The following is a 19,380-nucleotide window of genomic DNA, read 5'->3' on the forward strand; positions in this document are numbered from 1 at the left end:
GCCCGCAAGTGCTGTGGCCCATATCATCAAGGAATATGTATCAACAGAAACATGAACATAACACAATTTTCTAAAAGCTGGTACATGAGTCACATCAGTCTGCCACAATTGCAAGGATTGCAGACTCCTAGGATTTACAGCGCCATCTCCGTGCCCAGATAATTTCTGGCACTCAGCACAGGACTGAATGATGGCTTTGGCATCTGCTATAAAAATTTGAAACTGTTTGGCTAATACTTTCGCTGGTTGGTGGAAAAAACTATGAGCTCCACGTGCCTGTAGAAGTTTATTGGGGGGTGGCCCAGTCCATACAGGATTAGCTAGTAAATCAGCTCGTTTATTCCCTTCTGTGATCCACCCAGGCAAACTGGTGTGACTTCGCACGTGCATTATATAATAACACTTTGTCCGTTGGTTTAACAGAAATAGCAACATCTTAAATTTTTCAAACAATGTGATGTTATCAATTTCTTTCAAATAAGCCCGTCTCAAGCGTTTTACTACACCTACCACGTATAAAGAATCAGCAATAATATTGACCTCAACATCCTGCCACTTTTTAAATACTTCTATTACAGCTTGAAGTTCCACCACTTGGGGGGAGCCTTCACATGTGACAATGTGATTTTTCCATACCTGACCTTCTTTCCAAACTACTACTGCCTTTCCTGTTTTTCCACTGCCATCCGTAAATACTGTAGGACCATCAGTAGGTAACTCTGCACACAATTCTTTTTCTTCTAGTTGTATATTTTGTAGCAAGGTAAACATTTTGTGTGCAGGAAGATGAATATCTATCTTTCCTTCGAAATCTGCAAAAGCAATTTGTAAAGTTAGACTATTCTGTAGACACCATTGTAAATATCCTTGAGTCAAAGGAACGACAATCGTGTGTGGTTCTTGTCCACAAATCTCAATAATCCGACGTCTCCCCTTTATAATTAATTCTGAAATCTTTTCAATTCGAGAAAATATGGTTTTTCGGGCCTGGTGAGCTAAAAAGATCCATTCTATTATTAACAAGTCTTTGTGACTCCCCTCCCATTGATATATGATCCCGAGGGGTTGTTTTTCTCGGTTTAAAATGCTAAGATTAATGTCAAGATTTTCTTTAATCCTAAAAGCTTGACTCTGGGATATTATATCTGCTATCTGTTGTAATGCTTGTATACCTTGAGGGGTCAATTGTCGAGGTGCCGTTAAGGTAGTGTTGCCTCGTAACATTTCAAATAAAGGGGTCAGAAGCTCATTATCTATTCCCAACAGTGTTCGAACCCAATTGATTGTCCCCAGTAATTTTTGCACATCATTCAATGTTTCAATCTTGTCTGTAATTTCCAGTTTTTGTGGAACTATAGTTTTTTCTAAAATCTTCCAGCCTAAATATTTCCATGGTTGCATTTTTTGTACCTTTTCTGGTGCTATTTTTAAACCAAAATCAGACAATTGTGTAGTCAATTCTTTGAGCTTTTCGGATAACTCTCTTTTCCCTGCTATCAAGATATCATCCATATAGTGATAAATAATCAAGTCTGGATTTTGTTGTCTTGACACGCAGAAAACAGACTCCACAATCAGTGAGATTGTAAAGTAGGTATGTTTACTCAGCGCTGGGCAGCACGGGGGGTAGTCCCACCAGTCGTGCGTGCCCGACTCGGCAGTTCGCTTCAAGTTTATACAGTCAAGTGTTACATATTCACAATACGCCTATAAATATGCATGACCTATCCCCGCTTCATATTAAAATTAGCTCCGAGAGGTCATTTCCATAGTCTCCTCTCAGCTGCGCTTGCGCAGTGCCTCTTTATGGTGGTCGTCTGGTGGTCGCAGAGATGAAGATAGATGACTCCTCTTCGTCACCGCTAGTAACCTCTTTTCTTGCGCAGGCTCAGTGGTTTCTTGGTATTCACCCAAGCCGCAAGACCAGTCTTAGCTGGCTCTTGGGGCCAGCTCCTGCTTCTTATCAGGAACTGTCTCTACCTCATTGGCTGGTTCTTAGGACCAGCTCTTCTTATCAAGGACTGTCTCTACGTCAGCTAATTTCAACAATGTAAGCGCTAAACATCATCTTTCATCCCCCTTTATTATGTCTACTGAGATTCTTTTGACTCCCCTTGTCTCAGTCCCCCCTTTTCTAGAAAATAGTAAATTCTTTTACTATATCTAATCCTAGTACTTCTAATACATTGTTTCCCTATCTAGCATCCTCTCAAAGTATTTGTTGGTCTCGAGTTTTCGTCGTAACTGATTCTTTTTCCATTCACTGTAAGAGTCTCCTGTACTCCTACAGCACAAAAAGCCACATCGAACCACTATGCCAAGAACCACAGAGAAGAGAATAATGATTATTATAGTGACAAACAATTGCTTCAACCATGTCAAATTTGGCAACCAGGAGGTTAATTTTTCTAATATGTCTGTCAAGTCCCGAGAAGTGTCATCTTGGGAAGCTTCATGTAGTATTCTAGTCTTTTCCCATATCTCTTCAAGATCTGTTTCAGTTCGTTGGTTTTGATTGATATAGGTACAGCAAGTTTGGTTTATAACTACACATAAGCCCCCTTCTTTTGCTAAAAGCATGTCCAATCCCATTCTATTTTGGAGTACTACTTTACTTAGGGATTGTATTTCCAGTTGCAGCCCTTGAATTGCATCAATTGTAGCTTTTTCTATAACCTCTAATGTAGCAGATATATTCACGATAGCTTTCTCCAACTCACTTACCCCTAAAGAGGGGATTAGCCATCGGACAAAACTATGGTACCTAGTACCTTGAATAATTAGTGGGTTTTCAGTCCGTTTTACACGGAGCCAAGGTGTTCTCAAAAACCCTCGGGGAGGTGAAGCTCCCTCGAATATACTGATCTGAGGTGCAAGGTACCCCCGAACACAGTGTCCCTTCCAGTTCTGGGGTAAACTCTTTCTGGCCCTGCCATCCCCACAGAGCCACCAGTATCCGGGCCCTGTGTTGCATCTTGAACCGAGATGTGTCTCCCTTCTGTCTTGTTCTTGCCCCTTCTTTTCTGGCCCCCTCTTTGGTTTCCGGATATAATAGAAACTAATAGTTAAGTTCAGTCCAAGACGTTCTAATTTTCCTTTATCAAAAGTTCCCAGATTTTCCGCAAGGCTACAATTATCCATGTCTCCCCAAATATTATCAGTAATATTTAAGCAACGGCCAGTAATTAAGACCTCTTTAGGGTCAGGTACCTCCAGATCAAAGCTGGGTCCCTGCTGGGTATTTCCCTTTCCATAAAGGCATAATCCATTCCTGTTTGGCCCATCTTTAATAAGAGATGTCCAATTTGTGGTTGGGACTTCTAGAAAGGGGAGTTCCATGTTCCCCTGAGGAAGGTGTCGTGGTTTAACCCCAGCCAGCAACTAAGCACCACGCAGCCGCTCACTCACTCCCCCCCCACCCAGTGGGATGGGGGAGAAAATCGGGAAAAGAAGCAAAACCCATGGGCTGAGATAAGAACGGTTTAATAGAACAGAAAAGAAGAAACTAATAATGATAATGATAACACTAATAAAATGACAACAGCAATAATGAAAGGATTGGAATGTACAAATGATGCGCAGTGCAATTGCTCACCACCCGCCGACCGGCACCCAGCTAGTCCCCGAGCGGCGATTCCCCGCCCCCCATTTCCCAGTTCCTATACTAGATGGGACGTCACATGGTATGGAATACCCTGTTGGCCAGTTTGGGTCAGGTGCCCTGGCTGTGTCCTGTGCCAACTTCTTGTGCCCCTCCAGCTTTCTCGCTGGCTGGGCATGAGAAGCTGAAAAATCCTTGACATTAGTCTAAACACTACTTAGCAACAACTGAAAACATCAGTGTTATCAACATTCTTCACATACTGAACTCAAAACATAGCACCGTACCAGCTACTAGGAAGACAGTTAACTCTATCCCAGCTGAAACTAGGACAAAGGGGATTACATACCCAACAATCTGATAAATTAAGTACTTTCGAGATACTATCTGTCATATTTAAATAAGTATTCCGATCCCAAGTCTGCCCCTTGGGCAAGGTCCAACTCAGGAGCATGACAATCAATGTCTTACAAATTTGAGCTTCAAAGGTCCCTTTTCTTGTGAAGTCCATTGTCCTTTGGGTGCCTTCTTCACCCTAGTGTGATGGATCCAGGCGATCTGTTCCTTGATCCTAATCGCGGTGAAGGAGGTAAGTAATACTTGAAATGGTCCTTCCCACTGCAGCTCCAGAGATTTGTCTGTAAGAGACTTTATATAGACATAATCTCCTGGTTGTATATTATGTACAGGCCCATCCAAACCTCTCCCTCGAGTCCCTACCACATGCTTCCTGACTTTAAGTTGCTTACTCAGTGCTATCATGTAAGAAGTCATAATTTCATCCCCCGCTTGTACAGACACCCCTCTCTGTATCCCATAGGGTTGTCCATACAGAATTTCAAAGGGGCTCAGTCCTTCTTTCGCCCTTGGTCTTGTTCGTATACGCAGAAGGGCTAAAGGGAGAGAGTGAGGCCATGTCAAATTTGCTTCTTGTCCTAATTTCACAATTTGCTGTTTGATTAAGTGGTTCATTTTTTCCACTTGACCACTCGACTGGGGGTGATATGGAGTATGAAGCTGCCAATCTATACCTAAATGGCGGCTAATTTGTTGTACTATTTTTGAGACAAAATGTGGTCCTCTGTCAGAGGATATGGTTGCTGGAACCCCAAAACGTGGTATTATCTCTTGTACCAGTATTTTAGTTACCTCCCGAGCTTTAGCCGTTCTTGTTGGGAATGCTTCTGGCCAACCTGAAAAGGTATCAGTTAATACCAATAAATATCAATACCCCCCTTTTCTTGGAAGTTCTGTAAAATCAATTTGCCATTGTTGTCCAGGCCCATTGCCTTTTCCAATCTGGCCCATTTCCGGCTTGGGGGTATTCTTAGGATTAGTCTGGAGGCAAAGATCGCATTGTTGAGTCACCTGTCTCACCGTGGTATATAAATTTCTAGCCACAATTTCTCTTATCAAATGTTTATACAGAGCCTCTGTTCCCCAATGTCTTTTCCTATGCTCCTCCCATATCAAATGCCACAGTAAGCAAGAGGGAATGATTAGTTTTCCCTGTGGGGTATGAGCCCACCCCTCTTCATTATCTGACCCTTCTAAATCTGTAATAAGCTTCTGATCTTCCCTGGTATATTCTGGCTTACCTTCTAGGGAGATTTGTCTATCAGGAATTAAGGCCCCTTCTATTTTTACCTTTGTTTTGGCCACTTGTTTTGCCTCTCTGTCTCCCAGTTCATTCCCTTTTTTCCAAATCTGAGCTCACTTTCTGGTGTGCCTTAATATGCATAATTGCCACTTTCTTAGGGAGCTGGACAGCTTCCAGTAACTTCAGAATTTCTTCTGCATGTTTGATATTTTTCCCCTGGGAATTCAATAGTCCTCTCTCCTTCCAAATTGCTCCATGTGCGTGTACAACTCCAAAGGCATATTTTGAGTCTGTATAAATGTTCACAACTTTGCCCTGGGCCAATTCCAGGGTGCGGGTTAGAGCAATTATTTCTGCCTTCTGTGCAGAAGTGTTCATGGGCAAAGCCCCCGATTCTATTACCTCTTGGCTGGTGGTGACGGCGTATCCTGCATGTCGATTACCATTTAGGATGTAACTGCTTCCGTCTGTGAACCAAGTTTCCCCGCTTTCCATGGGGCTGTCTTTCAGGTCTGGGCGGCTTGCGTATGTTGCTTCGATGGTTTCCATACAGTCATGATGTACTGGTTCTCCTGTGTTCCCGCTGAGAAAAGAAGCTGGGTTGACAATGTTAGTGACTACAATCTCCACATCATCCTGCTCTACCAATATAGCTTGATATCTCAGGAATCTTTGCGGAGAGAGCCAATGTCCACCTTTTGCTTCCAGTACTGCTGATACTGTGTGAGACACCAGAACAGTCATTTTCTGGCCCAGAGTAAACTTTCGGGCTTCCTGTATGTTCAGTATCACAGCTGCAACCACCCGCAGGCATCCAGGCCAACCTTTTGCAGTCTTGTCTAACTGCTTAGAGAGGTAGGCAACTGCCCATCGATATGGGCCCAGGTTTTGTGCTAATATTCCCAGGGCAATGCCCTGCTTCTCGTGGGAGTAAAGAAGAAACGGCTTACTCACATCTGGGAGTCCTAAGGCCGGGGCTGACATCAAAGCCTTTTTCAGTAGCTCAAAGGCTCGTTCGGTCTCCTTGTTCCACTCAAGGTGTTTCTGCTTAGTGGCTGTCAGCGCATACAGTGGTTTAACAAGCAATCCATAATTATGGATCCACAATCGGCAGCACCCCGTCATTCCCAGAAAAGTCTGTAACTCTTTTACTGTCTGAGGTCTCTGAGTTTGGCATATTGCCTCTTTACGGGCCTGTCCCAAAGTTCTTTGTCCCGCACTGATTTCATAGCCCAAATAATTCACTTTGCGTTGCATTACCTGTGCCACCTTCTTGGATACCCGGTACCCTTGAAGTCCCAGGAAATTCAGCAGACTCACCGTCCATATTATACAATCTTTCTCTGTCTTGGTGGCGATCAGGATATCATCCACATACTGCAACAGCTTCCCCTCCTCAGACGGGGTTTCCCAGGATTCCAAGTCTTTCGCAAGCTGATTGCCGAAAATGGTAGGACTATTCTTGAATCCTTGTGGCAACACCGTCCAAGTGAGCTGGGTCTTTCGACCACTCTTGGGGTTTTCCCATTCAAATGCAAATAATTTTTGGCTGGTCTCATGGAGAGGGAGGCAAAAGAAAGCATCATTCAAATCTAAAACAGTAAACCAAGTCAATTCAGGTGTTAATACAGTCAGCAGGGTATATGGGTTCGCCACTACTGGGTAAAGATCTTCAGTTATCTTATTCACCGCCCGTAAGTCTTGGACCACCCGATATGACCCATCGGGCTTCCGGACAGGTAATATAGGGGTATTGAATTCAGACTCACACTCTTTTAGTAATCCCAACTGCAAAAATTTTTCTATCACTGGCTGGATTCCTTCTCTGTCTTCCTTCTTTAGGGGATATTGTTTAATTCTTACTGGCTTTTGGCCTTCCTTGATCCTAACTTCAACAGGTGGAGCACTTTTCGCTCTTCCAGGTGCATCAGTAGCCCATACCCCTGGGTACACTTGGTTTAAGATGTCCTCGTTAATGCTTCCTTCTAGGGGGAGACTGGTTAAGGTTAGGCTCAATATTTGAACATATTGCTGATCTTTTACCTCCAGAGTAATTTCTCCATTTTCGAATACAATTTTTGCTCCCAATTGTTCCAACAAGTCCCTTCCCAAAAGTGCCTTTGGGGAGTTGGGCATATATAAAAATTTATGAATGCCCCACTGTTTTCCTAATTTATATTCTAAAGGTTTACAAAAATATGCCTTTTCACTTTGGCCAGTCGCTCCTTTCACCATGACATAATCATCTCCCAGGGGCATCAAAGCTTGATTCAGAACCGAGTATGTTGCTCCTGTATCTACCAAAAATTCTACCTCTTGTTGTGTTTTCCCTATCTTAATTATAACCAGTGGATCCGCTAGGGTAGATTCCCCAGGTTCCTGTCAATCATCTCCCTTCACATGGGCTACCGTTCTTCCTGTTTGAGCCCTCTGATCCTCCTTGTTCCTTGGGCATTCCTTTTTCCAATGACCAAATTTCTTACACAAAGCACATTGATCCTTGCCCAGTCGGGGCAAGTCTCGTCTAGGCCCTCTTCCTCTTTCTTCCTGGATAACAGCCATTAATTTCTTTTGCCCTTGCCTATATCCTTCCTCTCTGTTACTAAATACTCTCCATGCTTCATCCAACAATATTTCTAAATTCCTACCCTCTGTAGGCTGCAATTTCTGAAGTTTGCACCTTATATCCCCTGTAGATTGACCCAAAAACAGGGAGACCAATTGTTGTACTCCTACCTCTGACCCAGGATCCAGCGGTGTGCTGCGGCGCATTACATCCCTCAGTTGATCCAGGAATTCGGATGGAGACTCGGAAGGACTCTGTTTGACTGCATATAAAGCTGACCAATTTATAGTTTTGGGGATTGCCCTCTCCATTCCTTTTGTAATCCAATCCTGATACCCCTGCAATCTTTCCATATGTGCAGATCTATTAACATCCCACTTTGGGTCTTGGAGAGGGAAATATTCCTTAATGTCCCCTCCTGTGATCTTGTAATGATCTTCAGCTAGGTTCCCTGCTGTTTTTAAAAGCAGCTGTTTCTCTGTCTCAGTCATATATTCCAATAATAGCTGTATATCCTTCCAATCAGGGTTATGCTGTTTTACAATAAATTGGAAATGCTTAGTTACACTTACCGGATCACTCCTATAATCTTTTGCAACCTTTTTCCATTCCCCTAGGTCAGCAGTAGAAAAGGGTACTTTGATTAACATCGTCCCACCATCCGGCCTCACCGCCTCTCGGAGAGGTGCTTGTAAAGCTGTTGAGGTAGTTTTCTTCCTAGTACGGGAAATACAGGGCTGTCCAGGGGGGTTGGAGTTCTATCCGAGTCTGCATCCTGTTCCTGTGGTCGAGGGGGAGGCTTAAACAAATCAATTAGATCTTGTTCTGGTGCCTGATGGATTTTATTTGCCTTAGTACATCTTTGTCCAATACTACATGCCGAACAGCACCGCCTCAGTTTACCTCTAAGCTCCTTGTTGTTTTCTTGCTCAAGTGCAAGCACCATGGGGTCCTGTGGGGGTACCATTCCACAGTCTCTTTGCCACTCCGGATGGTTTCGGAGGGTGAAAAACATGTCTGCATACGAAACCTCATCCCATTTTCCTTCTCTCCTTAAAAATAGCATTAGTTGTAATAGAGTATTATAATCTATTGACCCATTAAGTGGCCACTTAGCATCACCTTCTAACTTATACAATGGCCACCATTGATTGCAATGTTTAATAAGGTTCTTTTTACTTTCCCTACCTCCGGTCCCAACAATATCTTTCCAGTGGGCAATTACACAACCCAGAGGACTCTTCCTCAATATTCCCCCTTGATTGTTTCCCATTTTATAACTTCTCCTTTTAATAAGCTTCCATGCAAATCGTTTCTTACACCTCTTTATAGTCTTCTCCCAGTTTTCCTCCCACACGTCCCGAATTTCTGGGATTAAATTTTCCTTTCACACACCAATTTCACTATTTCGGCTACCTTTCCAACCACAAACAATCTCAACTATATACGTAGCCCATCCCCTCTTATCCCAGGGAGTCCAAACCTGACACTCAGGGCATTCAATATCCCCTCCACAATCTATTTGTAACCTCTGTTTACACCACACACATTCCAGGACATATGAGGGCATACACTCATTTCCTGGATGTAAAAGACACCATTCAAATACCCACATTTATGCGATGCACCATACAGGGACTTTCTTATACCAACACCACAACATGATTAAGATAATCAAACTCAAAATTACAATTACAACGCTAACATATAAATTTAAGTTCCACATTATCAGGGAATCACACTTTTGTTCGTCTCCGGCCATACCCCTTGTGGAGTTACGAAACTGTGGATCAGAACTCCACACACGCTCCGCAGCTGAGCTGCGTCTCTTTTACTCAAACATTCAATTCACAGTTTTAGACATTTACACGTTAACAAGCATATATACACATATAAATCTCAACATAACATTTCCACATACTCACACAAAATTTTTAACATTAAATTTCCAAACATTCACATCATACAGTCATGGCTCCAGTTGACAACCATTCAGCAGCTGCAAAAATGTACCAAGCGCAATTGCAAGGGGGTCCACTTACCCCAAAAATGTACCAAGCGCAATTGCGAGGGGGTGCGCTTACCCTTCTCCTGCCTCTTATATACCAGTCATCGACAGGTCCGTCCTGGCTCCCGATACTGGGATGTAGCAGTCACCCCGGATTTGCTCGATCTACCCCCAAGATCGCTGGCGGCCGCTCTATCGGTCAGCAAATCCCCCCTTGTTACCATACAGGGTACCCTCCTCCCATACGGGGACTCTGCTGCACACCAGACGTCTCTGTGCGATTTACCAGCTGACCCGGCCTGTACCTTTACAGGCTCCCTCTGTAAAACATACCGTTTGGTCCGTGGCTTCAGGAGGTCGTTGTCTGCTCCCGCAGTGAGCGGCTGGCAGAGGAGGCTCCTCCGAGGAAAGTGCTCGGGGCACGCCTAGGGGCGTCCGCTCCGCAGTCGGTCCCGCAGCCGAGCAGAGAGTCTCCTGGCTGGCTCGCCAAACTGACGCGAGCAGAGTGTCTCCTGCCTGGCTCGCCAAACTGACGCATGGAAGACAGACTCCAGAATAAGTGAGATTGTAAAGTAGGTATGTTTATTCAGCGCTGGGCAGCACGGGGGGTAGTCCCACCAGTCGTGCGCGCCCGACTCGGCAGTTCGCTTCAAGTTTATACAGTCAAGTGTTACATATTCACAATACGCCTATACATATGCATGACCTATCCCCGCTTCATATTAAAATTAGCTCCAAGAGGTCATTTCCATAGTCTCCTCTCAACTGCGCTTGCGCAGTGCCTCTTTATGGTGGTTGTCTGGTGGTCGCAGAGATGAAAATAGATGACTCCTCTTCGTCACCGCTAGTAACCTCTTTTCTTGTGCAGGCTCAGTGGTTTCTTGGTCTTCACCCAAGCCGCAAGACCAGTCTTAGCTGGCTCTTGGGGCCAGCTCCTGCTTCTTATCAGGAACTGTCTCTGCCTCATTGGCTGGTTCTTGGGACCAGCTCTTCTTATCAAGGACTGTCTCTACGTCAGCTAATTTCAACAATGTAAGCGCTAAACATCATCTTTCATCCCCCTTTATTATGTCTACTGAGATTCTTTTGACTCCCTTTGTCTCAGTCTAAACCCTTTTAGAGCTTGGGATACATAGGATTGGCATATGGTTGGAGAATTTTTCATTCCTTGTGGTAGAACTACCCAATGATAACGTTCCATGGATTCCTGTTTGTTTATGGTGGGGATAGAAAAGGCAAATTTTTCCGCATCTTTTGGGTCTAAATATATTGTAAAGAAACAATCCTTTAAATCAATAATCAAAATGTTCCATCCTTGTGGAATCATAGTAGGCGTGGGTAACCCTAATTGAAGGGCTCCCATATTTTCCATTACTTCATTTATTTTTCTTAAATCATGCAACAGTCTCCGTTTCCCAGATTTTTTTGGAATGACAAAAACTGGTGTATTCCAAGGGCTTGTGGTATTCACCAAGTGCCCTTGTTCCAATTGCTCCTGTACTAACTGTTTCAAGATGGCGACCTTAGATTCAGTCAGCGGCCATTGATCTACCCAAATCGGTTCCTCTGTTTTCCATTTCAGTTTTAGGCATGGTCGCCTGTCAATGGCCACGCCACAAAACTGTCTCCTGTACTAAGCACACATCCCATTTGACTTAATGCATCCCTGCCTATCAGATTCATAGGGATATTGGTTACATAAGGTTTGATATAAGAAACTGAATTTTGACAAATCAATTGAATCATATATTTGCTTTGTCGAGTTTTTGATAATCCTCCCACACCGAACAGTTTTGAATCCATCTCAGAAAGCTCCCAAGTAACAGGCCAGTCCTCCCACGACAGAACCGTTACATCTGCTCCAGTATCCACTAATGCTTTTATTTTTTCTGGCCTGTTCTTTGCATTTTGTAACTCTACTGATATACTAGGTTTTGTTTTATTGATCTCCATTGACCACATAATTTGAGCTTCTAATCCCGTAGATCCAAACCCTGCATTGCCACGCTGTTGATTAACCTTACATGGTACATTTGCTTTAAAAGGGACTAGCTGTGCAATTCTGCTTCCTTCCTGTATCGATACTGGTGGAGACGGCGTCCAAATCATAGCATAAATGCGACCTGTGTAGTCTGCATCAATCACCCCAGGAAACACAAAAATTCCTTGTAATGTTATACTAGACCGTCCCAACAACAGGGCACTAAGCCCATTACCTAATGGTCCTTGTGCGTTTACTGGCACACGGTGTACCTGAGAGTTCCATAGTAGGATGGTTTCTATTGTTGAGACATCCACTCCGGCACTTCCAGCTGTTCGGGCTGGCAATTCTGCCAGACATCCTTCTTGGCGCCGTTCTGGGATCCTTTCGGAGCTGTTGGGGTCATCGCACCGCTCCTCGCGCTCTTCTTGTAGTTTCCCGGCGATGGGGTACCTCGAGGTGGCAGAGCTACACCTTCACTTGTGAAACGAGATCTACATTGGTTAGCATAATGTCTCCCTTTATGACAACAAGGGCATATACTAGGCCCAACTTCCACTTTGTTTCGCCCCTCTCTACACTGAAATTGCAAATGTCCTGGTTGTCCACATTTATAGCATTTCTTAACATTTTTTGTATCCATTCGCATGGCTACAGCAAAAGCATTGGCCATTAATGTAGTTTTATGCTCCAAAGACCCAACTTTGTTACAGGCCTCTATCATATCTACTAGCGTCACTCTTCCTGGCATCGATTGTAGTATTTTTTTACAGTCTGCATTTGCATTTTCCACAGCCAATTTTATTATCAATGCTTCTTTGGCATCAACATTATCTATTTGCTTTTCAATAGCATCTCGCAGACGATCAATAAAGGACATATAAGGTTCCGTATTACCCTGCCTTATACTTGTAAATGATTGTTGTGGCTTTCCAGCTTCAGGCAAGGTTACCATTGCCTTCAGAGCTAAGGAAGCTGATTCTTGTAATGCTTCCACCGGTAGCCTTGCTTGCCTATTAACATCTGCAAAGTCACCAGTCCCCATCATTTGTGCAGAAGTGATCATATACCGCGGATCTCCTTCTGGGCGGTCCAAATTTCTTAGTGCCGCTAAATCACATAATTCTGCCCATTTCACCTTCCATAATAGACGCTGAGTCGGGGTTAAAATCATTGTAGCCAATTGTGTACAGTCAAAGCCCGTTAAAATTTGACCAGAAAATATATTCTCCAATAACGCCTGACTAAATGGAGCAGACAGTCCATTAGCCATTACTGTTTTCCGTACTTCTTTTATTAAATCCCAATTGAAAGGTTGCCACACGTTTGGGGCATTCTGCCTGACTGTAACTGGAAAAGCCACAGGATTTAGACCTTCGGTTAACATTTTATCATTTATGTCCTTCCATCGCTTTTTTATAGCTTCTCCTGGGGATGTACCTGCCTCATAGGGAGGTGCAGAGGGGATAGGTCCCTGCTCGAGAGGCAGGTTACTTAAAGGTTGATCGTTGCCTCCATTAATGACATCTCCCTCGGTGTTTAATTGCTCATCACTGTCCGAATTATTTACCACCTCGCCACACACACTTTTCTCTTTTTCCGGGTATCTTCAATTGAAATTTTTACAGCAGCAGCCACCTCCTTTTCTGCCTTAAAGGCTTTCAACGTTTCCAGCACCAGTCTCCACGTAGCGGAGATTTTCTGAGCCTTCACGTCCCCACGCGATACAAAGTCCCAAATTACTTTTCCCATTTCTTCCCAATTTTTAACTTCAAAGACTTCTACATTCGAAGTGGGGGCACCATGGTCCTTAAGCCACTTCAGCATCATACGTAAAGTATTGAAATCATACTTAATCCCTCTCATGGAGAGGATATGCGAAAGCATTTGTACAATTGCCCCTTCTTCCACAGACATCTGGGCAGCCATTTTAATCCTTCTAGCCGCTCACCTTACTTCCAAATGAGCAGGGTGATTGATCTCCTGGGAGAAGGTTGTCCGCTCAGTCCAGCTGGCTAGACGATCGTTCGGCTAGAGTCTTCTCCGGATGCACTTCCAACAATTCCAGCGTTTTCTCGGCCCGCAATCACGTCGCGGTCACCGTTTGAGGAGATTGAAGTAGACGGACGCCTGTAATCTTGAGAGCAGACAACAGACGACCCTTTATTGCTAAAACACACACATACTTATAGTCACATATTCTGCAAAGTCACTGTACACGCGCACAAGCATAAAATATGATTGGTTATATCAACACTGTACACGCGCATAAACATAGGACATAATTGGTTATACCAACTAAAACATGCGAAACTTGTCTCAGTCTAATTGGTCAAGATAAACTGCTGAATTGAGGTTCTTTGTGCCAAGTTCCCTTTATCGTGGAATGCGCACCTGTGTTCTTCTAATTGGCATCTTTCTTTTTTTGTCTTCTTGTTTATTCTGTTCAAGGTCTTCTAAAGGTGTCTGGAATTCTCTTGCGACCGTTAGCTAAATATGTGTCCACATGTCCCCTCCCAACTTCTTGTGCCCCTCCAGCCTTCTCGCTGGCTGGGCATGAGAAGCTGAAAAATCCTAGACTTTAGACTAAACATTACTTAGCAACAACTGAAAACATCAGTGTTATCAACATTCTTCTCATACTGAACCCAAAAACATAGCACTGTACCAGCTACTAGGAAGACAATTAACTCTATCCCAGCTGAAAGCAGGACATTCTGTCATACTTAATCATCGTTCTGGTATAATTTTTAAAAATTAATTTTCTATAAGAAAATGGATACAAACAGAGCAAGTGACAGCATGAATGTTAGACAACACAGGAGAAGTAAAGATGACATGATGCCTTTTTGATATGTCTATTCAATATTTAGTGTCAACTTCAACTAACATTTATATAATATGAATATATTAAAACAAACTCATTACTACATCCAAGTACTTGGGTAAATATGCTACAACCAGCTCCACCCTCCCATGTTCCTTTAAATGCTTAGCTAGTTGTCTGTGCAATGCAAGAGCAGAAAATCAGGAAATAATGTTAAATGAAAATGATTTGATAGCTCTGATTTGGCACATTGCTCCTTCATAGGAGCTCCGCCATTCTTCTTTGTTTACCAGCAGAGTATCTTGAGTATCGCCTCTATAGTCGGAGTTGACATTTTAAAATAATATCATAATTTTCCAATTTTTATATTAACTTCAGCTAAGGTATTTTGGTATACAAATAAGATAAACTCAAGATGCAAGAGAACCTGCCCTGGAACAAGGTAATATTTGTGTGAACTACTGAAGTGTGATCATATAAGGATCATGGCTGTACTGTCAAACTAAGGTAGATATCCAGAAGAAAGCTGAAGTTATAAATGCTGAAGATTCTGGTGTATACCTAAAGTGATCTCATGTTCTGGAATCTCTTTTTTCCCTCTTGCCTTGTCCAGGGTTGAATTTTTGTGACAGTCCAAAAAATGGACTGATGTACATAGACTTTTAGGCAGGCATTGACACCAAGTATTACATCCCCTTCTACATATCTGTCCCTATCAGCTCTGCTAGGAGGTTCCTTATTTGTTTGTTAGCCCTGAGCTAGCACCTTTGAATACGGAAAGCAATATAAGAACCAGATCACTCTGTCTTTTTCCTACTGTCTTGCAACTTGTGTCTTGCTAAGCTTTTATTATGCGTACTCTGGTATATATTCCTCTCCATGCTTAACCCACAAAGAAAATTGAGTTTGGTACAGCTTCTAACCACAGAGGCTGACTTTTTAGCTTTAGCTGTAAGACTAGCGTTTAATTTTGGAAGCTCTCAGTTCAATAGCTTGTGTTGTCCAAAACTATAACTCTCACAATAGAATATGATATTGTTATCTAGAAATTGTGCATTTAGTATGTATCACTGAGCCATTTCAACATTAGATCATCTTCATGTATTGATTATTAGCTTTTTTTAAGTTACATTGCTTTTTTTTGTTTGTTTTGTTTTGTTCACCTACCTAGTTTGTTTGTTCAGTCTCTACTGAATGGACATCCTGACTCATAAAATGTAATAGATGTGATAGCTCATAGGATATATGAACACAATAGTATGTAGGGAGCATGTGTTACAAAAATCACCTACACAAGATAGCTCTAAGGAGCGTGAGCAAAAGTTGAGCTTTATTAAAATAGGTGAGTTAACAATAGATACTTCAATAATCTTTTCAAGGAAATTCACTGATCAGGAGCAGCCTCTTGAAGAGGGAAGGAATTTATCTAATTTACAATCTATTGACTAGTCCTAGAAAGCTGTTAGCCAAACAGATCTCAGATTATGCAGGAAAAAGTTGCCTATATATATGGTCAAATGGGTTTAAGAGGTTGCTACTGGCTGCTGACCCTCTTGCTATAAAGATTATTTGCATATACTATGTTGTTTCCTCTATTTTGATACAGTTAAAGCCTTTGTGCCATTTTCTTTACAACTGCCAACTGTGGAGCTACTGCCACATCAGCTCTAAATTACTCAGGTTTTATGGCTCACTGTATTTTTAAATTTCATAAGTTAGTGTATCATTTTGGTAATGTGTAAAACTCCCATCTTAACTCTTTGAAGATTATCAGATGCAAATAAAGGGAATACTTTTAAAAGCAGGAGAAGATTAAATTAGAACAGAATATAAATTGACTGGTGGAAAATTCAAAGTAATTACCCTTTAAAATAAATCTTTGCTGTTATTTTCACAAATTCTAATTAGTTTCTAAGAAGGTCACTGAAAATTCAAGTATCCTTTGATTCAAATCTTATGTGTTTACCTGTGAAGAACTGAGAAAGCAACACAAAATTACAGAGATATAGATGTATAGATATTGGAAGTGGAACAGTTGCAGGCTCCTCATTCTGTTTTCACAATGTGTAGCAAACTCATAGATCAAATTAACCTAAAAAACTCTATCTGTAATTTTAAATGCAGTAAAAGATTTTGTCTTTGGGGGTTCTCTGCTGCCTAACTGCACTTATCTACAAAAAGAGACCCAGAAAATCTTCCTGCTGAAAAACCCTAAGACAAAGGGGATTTTGCAGTGAAACAAGATTTGTGGGATCTCCATTTAAGACCCCTGGAAGAGGGTTGAGATGGAGACATAGTTAAAGCACCTACTCTGAGATACTCCCAAGAGCTGCCGGGGTTCACAGCACCCATGTCGAGCAGAGCAACCCTGTGATTGCCTCAAAGCCAAAGTGCTGCAGCTGCCTTGTCCCTTTTTAGCACACACAGCCTCAAAGCTGGACTCTAGGTATACCAATTTGCAGGATTTAGTCCTGCTTATGGATGGGCAGAGTTTTCTTTCCTTCTGCAGTGTGTACCATTCCAGTGCAGAGAGCAACATGGGTGTTTGAAGACTAATCCATTAAGAAGGCTCATCTACTAACATCACAGACTGTCTTCTGGAAAAGAAAAGGAGCCCTTCGAGGTTCATTTGCAGCCCAGGTTTTTGCCATCCTTAAGCCATGAGTTTCCCCCCCTCATTCACAGCCATGGAGGGAAGGGCAAAGGCACAGACCCACGGGTGGGGAGCGCCCCCCTGCTGCACGGGTGCTGCAGGAGGAGAGGGCTTGGAGGGGCTTGTGGAGGGGGTGGTCATGGGGCCCACAGGGGAGTGGAGAGAGCAGGGCAGGGACACAGGCTGCCCCACCGAGCCCCCCATGGGCATGGCAGCCAGGGCTGCATGGCACGGCACAGAACCTCCAAAGGGGATTATTGAACCTGGGACATAGTTGAAAGCAGATTACAAGAATCATTCAGAAGCCTTTCATGATAATAATGCTGTGCACAAATTGCATCATCAGGCTCTGGTGATCTTAGTCTGCTAAGAGTTGTTTTAAGGAAATGTAAAGAATTTAAGGAGGGTGTAGGTGCTTTGCCAAGACAAATGTTTGCCTCAAAGATGCCTTATATCAGCCTTGATTAAATTGTGTGAGGCTAGTGCTGTTTCAGTATTGGAAGAAAGCGGATATTGTGAGCAAATCAACTGTCACACATGATTTGACAAAATCTGATTTGTTTTTAGGAAAATGTCTGTTAATCCTATTAGGGGAAGGGATGGAGAGAGGCATGAGTGAGCAAGAATCAGTTATGTGGCTGGAGCAGTTGTAAAAAATTGGGTTCCAGTTAGGTCTGATTTATTGTCATGTTTTGGTGATGGTTCCCAAATTCTGTGAATTGTGGTGTCATGTGGGTAAGGGCATCTCTGAAATAGGGGGCAGCGGCAGCAAGTGCCCCTGGCCAAAGACTGCTCTCCTGGCTGGAGAGGGAAAGGGAAAGTTGGTGTTTCTTTCAGCAAATTGCAAGATTGCAGGATTTAACTCTCCTGCTGGGCTGTACCCATTCTGTGGACAATGACTAACTTGGAGCCCTTGTTCTGGCCTGAGCTACAAATGTCTGCATTCTTATCTATGTGTTTATTTCTAGAAACACAGGAAGGATGGGACACAGTTTGCACTACCTAAGGCCACTTTGCAAAACCAAATAATATCTGCATCAGAATTTCAGCACCATGTCAGCATTGCTGGGGTTGCAGCTTTGCCCTGTCTATGAGGGTTTATGCTATCCTACTGCAAAGGCTAATATTTCCCTTACATTAGTCTGTTTTGTATTTATATGTGTTGATTGTTTGAGGAATGCAGTCTTTAGTTTTTTACATCTCTCTCATGCCCTTAAACACTTTTAGGCAACATGTTCGTATTTGGGGGCTTTCTGAAAAGGCAGTTAAGGCAATACCCAAAGTTTGGGGGCAGGTAGTGGGGAGATTTTCTAAGTGTTGCTTTGGGGTTTTCCTGAGAGATGGGAGGAAGAAATGAGTGGGTGGGTGAAGGACACCACAAGCCTGTCTCTTTTCTCAGATAGATGTTCAAAAGATAAATTAGAAACTGCCTCCAAGGTGCAGCTAGAGTGGTTGCATGAACATGAGACAGGTGCATTGAAAACCATGGCAGAGGACTGCAGCACTGGTGTGTGTCGAACTTGTACAATACCCACAGGTAGGGCACACACACACACACATGCATGCATGGACACACATGCACAACTGTGTGTGGGTACAAGCACCCTGGGGGGGGAGGGAGGGGCAGAAGGGCATCCCACTTCAGAGCCAAATCAGCTGGTCGGGTGGGAGAAGAGATAATAATTGGCCTGTCTCCTTCGTGGCCAAGCAACCCCTCCTGCTGGGGAAGGTGATGGGGAAGAGCCCTAAAGAGCGGGGCAGGGGCACAGAGTCGAGCCAGGCCATTGTCCGGGGCAGAGCCTGAGGGACAGGATGGCTCAAGGATGGCACCCGCATTTTGCCCACATTTTCCTGCTGTGGATGTGCCTGTGGAAATGAATGGACACTTTGAAATAGTCCTTAGGAAATGTCCTTGAGAAGAGAAACAGCCAATGCTTTACATATAATCATTGGCTGTCCGTCTTCTTCATAAGTATTCAAATATTACTTTAATTATTGCAAGTGCAGACTTTTATTCAAGTTCAGGAGTTATTTTTTAATTTATTTTACCGCCAACCACGAAGACTTACCTACATTTTGTACGCCCCCAGACTGATGGATCTCCCTGTTTTTTTGTTTTCTTTGGCAAAAGACTGATTTTGAAC

At 43.1% G+C, this 19,380-nt stretch overlaps 1 protein-coding gene across 1 annotated transcript; it reads right to left on the bottom strand.

Annotated features, from left to right (window-relative positions):
• Positions 1-2,178: 2,178 nt before the first annotated feature.
• Positions 2,179-3,339, bottom strand: LOC121232736 (endogenous retrovirus group V member 2 Env polyprotein-like). The gene has a single exon (XM_041121140.1). The coding sequence runs from the start codon at positions 3,337-3,339 to the stop codon at positions 2,179-2,181; it is 1,161 nt and encodes a 386-aa protein (XP_040977074.1).
• Between the last annotated feature and the right edge of the window lie 16,041 nt (positions 3,340-19,380).

This window comes from Aquila chrysaetos, chromosome W (assembly GCF_900496995.4).
Source record: "Aquila chrysaetos chrysaetos chromosome W, bAquChr1.4, whole genome shotgun sequence".
Lineage (NCBI taxonomy): Eukaryota > Metazoa > Chordata > Aves > Accipitriformes > Accipitridae > Aquila > Aquila chrysaetos.

Coding starts and splice junctions, on each gene's coding strand:
- LOC121232736 (XM_041121140.1), bottom strand. CDS start 3,339: ATGGAACTCCCCTTTCTAGAAGTCCCAACCACAAATTGGACATCTCTT.